The 3,298-nt window shown below is 54.1% G+C and overlaps 2 protein-coding genes across 2 annotated transcripts in view; both read right to left on the bottom strand.

The window, feature by feature from the left end:
* ADHFE1 (alcohol dehydrogenase, iron containing 1) overlaps window positions 1–1,937 on the bottom strand; it is a 43,468-nt gene extending 41,531 nt beyond the window's left edge. The window contains exons 1-2 of the mRNA XM_019519097.1: window positions 1,907–1,937; window positions 897–1,110 (exon numbers count right to left, since the gene is read on the bottom strand). Of these exons, the coding sequence (XP_019374642.1) occupies window positions 897–1,110; window positions 1,907–1,937 (245 nt within the window). The remainder of the gene's footprint in view (window positions 1–896; window positions 1,111–1,906) is intronic.
* A 587-nt stretch (window positions 1,938–2,524) lies between these two features.
* The window catches only part of RRS1 (ribosome biogenesis regulator homolog), a 1,332-nt gene continuing 558 nt past the window's right edge, over window positions 2,525–3,298 (bottom strand). Inside the window, exon 2 of the mRNA XM_019519084.1 lies at window positions 2,525–3,295. Coding sequence (XP_019374629.1) covers window positions 2,759–3,295 — 537 coding nt within the window. The 3' untranslated portion in view covers window positions 2,525–2,758. The remainder of the gene's footprint in view (window positions 3,296–3,298) is intronic.

Below are 3,298 nucleotides of genomic sequence, written 5' to 3'. Positions count from 1 at the left end.
AAGAGCCCGCTAGAGAACATGCAGCATCTTGGATGCGGGAAGGACGCAGGATGACACGTGCGAGGGACCAGAGGAAAAAAGCCACACTGGAGGTTGAGGGAGATGTGGTAGCAATGCTGTGAGAGCTGCATTCACCAGGGCCAGGACACCCCAGAAATTGTGCGAGGCAAAGGTCTCTCCCTGCTAGCTTTTATGGGACCAACTTTTATGGGGTTGGGATCAAGTCAGAGAAGCTTTGGGATGCAAGACTTGATCCTAGTGACATAGTTGGTCTCATACAAATCTCTCACCCACAGAAAGTTTTGCCTCTCGTCTATTAAGTCAGATCAAATGAAGGGCTCCAAGCTCGTTTCCATTAGATTTAAGTTCAATCTCTGTTGCTCTCAAGCAGAAAGCAAAAAAAAAAGGGGGGGGGTGAGAGGCTGGCAGACTTTCTGAAAAGTATGAGGAGGAAGGCTGGTGAAGTGGATTTAGGGATGATTGTTGTCTAGGACTCCTCCCCTTAGGAAAGGAGGACTGGGATCAGAAATTGAGGTGCTAAAATATAACTTTAGAGTAAGAGCACTTTCCATTTTAGCTTAGAAGTGTCATAGTTACCTGACTAAGTAGGACGAGTCCTTTAAGAAAAAGGTACAACTTTGCACTAGCGGCACTTGCATGCTGTGAAAACAGTCACTAGCTTAGGTGCATCAAGGGTATGGCCTGCAGCCAGGTCCAGGAAGTCCTATCATACAGCGCACAGGCCATGGCCCAGATGGTACACAACATCCACCTGGTGTGGGCAGTGCAGGGGCTGCAGCTGTCAGGACAGTGTACAAGGCCAGACTGAGGTGCACACCCATGCCAGATGGACTCTGCCTGCTGGATCTAGCACAAAGAGCCCAGTTCAAACTCACCCCATGGACAAGATGATGGGCGCAGAGCTGATGTCCTTGATCAGAATGACTGAAATAAAGGGATGGGAAGTGGTAGGTTTCCCTATCTTTGTAATGCATCCTTGCTGTTGAGGATTGCAGAGGTTCTTTCCCCACTCCAGCAGAGTAGTCTCCTGAAACTCTTTTTGGCTGAAGACATATACAATGATGGAGCCATAGAAAATAGTAAGAGATGCTTACAACAGGAAAACAAAACATTCTAGTGCTTTTCAGTCACTGATCAGACATTTCTGCATAACCAGTGTGACCTCCGGGCGGCCAGCAGCAGCAGCAAACACTACCTGGTGTGGCAAGTGGGCAAGTTGCAGCTGCTCCTGCTGCAGCGCATCCCCAACAGGTGAGGCCAGAGTCAGCACAAGGCCCAGACTGGCAGCAGGGGAGGGTTACAAGCTGGTGCTGAGTGCAGGGACAAGCGGCCCCTCCCCTGCCCCATGGTTGGTGCCCTGTGCTGCAGCCACTCAGCCCATGTGGGGCTGCCTGTGCCTGCTCAGGACAGCTCCACACAGGCTGCAAGCAGCTGCAGCAGGGAACATGGGCCACCGGGCAGGGCCTTTCTTCCCCCATGCTAAGGACCAGCTTGTTCCCTGCCAGCAAGTGCGGGGTCGGGGCTATGTGCTACCCCCTGCCTGTACCACAGGGCTGAACGGGGCACTGGAAGTGAGAGGGTGAGACCCAGCAGGAGTGTGGGGCCCACACTGATGTTCCAGGGCCTGTGCTGGCAGGGTCCAGAGCAGGGCAGCAGGAGTACAGGGTCCTGGCCGGCAGGTGCTCTATGGAGCCAGGCCAGCTCCCCCCTCTCCCTGTTGGTGCAGCCCAGCCTGGCTCTACAGACCTCTGCCAGCCTGCGCCCTGCCAGTACCACAAAATCTTCATTTATTGCAACATCCTTCTCACGTTAGGGAGCAATTCTAGAAAATGATTCCTCGCAACCTTTGTTCTACATTTCAGCAGCACAGAAAAGAATTGCATACACACAGCAAACTTTTTCTCCTTCAGACCCATCTCTGCTTTTCTAGGCCATTAGAAAAAGACACTCTGGACCTGCAGTATTTTTATGGCTCTTACAATTTTAATAGAGGGCAGAACACAAAATAAACCAAACCCATCTGGGATAGCTGGAAGAAAAGATGAAGGTGTAACAGAGTTGGAGGAACATATTTAGGCTGCTTAACAAAAAAGTAAGCTTAGAAGCAGCCGTTGACTTTCAATGACTCATTTAACACATGGAACAAAAAACCCCTAAAAACCAGCCAACAAAAATCTCATTCAGGCGGCAGATATTCCCAACACACACCCCTTAATATGAAAAGAGAACATCAGGTACCCATCAGATCTCCCCTTCAAAACAGCAAACAAAAAAAATCAGATGTGATCATTTCTGTTTCTCCCCCCTGACACCAAATGTATGCCCACATGCTACTCTGTTTCCCTACAACAGGAATAAGAGGCTAGGAAGCTGCACACAGCAGTGGGAAAGCAGCAAACTGTTTAAAGGAGTCTTCTGAAAGAAGTCTTTTGCAAATCCCTCTTTAAGTCTTTCCATAATACAGTCCCAGAAACCCTCTCAAAGGCAAACGCCCATGTCTGTGGTGTTGTCTGTAACCAGTCAGTCCTGCTAAAGCATCTCCAGCCTCTGAGAGCAGCCACAAGAAGAGAAATGAGAATGGGAGGCCTGTCATATAAATGGGGAGCAAGTCTTTCTGGCTCAGTCCTGTGCCCCCTGTCTCTTGGGGGGGACCCCAACTCCACTCTGGGCTGGGAGAGACTGCCCTCCCCCAGACACAATGGGTGGGGAGGAATCCCAGGCAGTGCCTGGGCCATCCTCAGTGCTTCCTTCTTTTGCCCCCAGCTGGGCGCTGCTGCTTCTGCTGCCCCCGGCGGCGCTGCTGTGGGATGCCCCGCCCTCGTGCCCGTTTTCCACGCTCGCTGCGCTTGCGGCCCTTGGCGCGACCTGTTGACGCCGCCTCGGCGTCCTCCTGGCGCAGCTGCTTGTTGGTGGCACGTGCCACGTCCAGTGGCAGTGGCTTGGCCAGCGTGCGCACCAGCTCCAGCTGCCGCCCACGCTCAGCTGCCAGGTCACCCAGCAGCGGTGCGAAGCGCCGCTTCTTCTTACCACTGCCAGTGCTGCGGGGTGGGGGCAGAGGTGACTCCCGGGGCAGGCGCGGCTGGAAGCGACCGAGTGAGGCAGTGGAGGCGCGGGCCAGACAGGCAGCGCGGCCCAGCTCCTGGCGGCCCTGGTGGCCCGTGGGGTGGAAGCTGCTGGCGCGTGCCAGGTTGCGCAGGCGGTTGAGCTCGTTGCGCGCCACGCGCTCGCGCTTCTCCCGCCGCTGCCGGCCCAGCTGGTCCTCGAGCGGGTCGGCCCC

Source organism: Gavialis gangeticus, unplaced genomic scaffold (assembly GCF_001723915.1).
Source record: "Gavialis gangeticus isolate Ggan-Ray unplaced genomic scaffold, GavGan_comp1, whole genome shotgun sequence".
Lineage (NCBI taxonomy): Eukaryota > Metazoa > Chordata > Crocodylia > Gavialidae > Gavialis > Gavialis gangeticus.
Note: the sequence above shows the minus strand (reverse complement) of the source record. Positions and strands in the feature narration are given on the sequence as shown.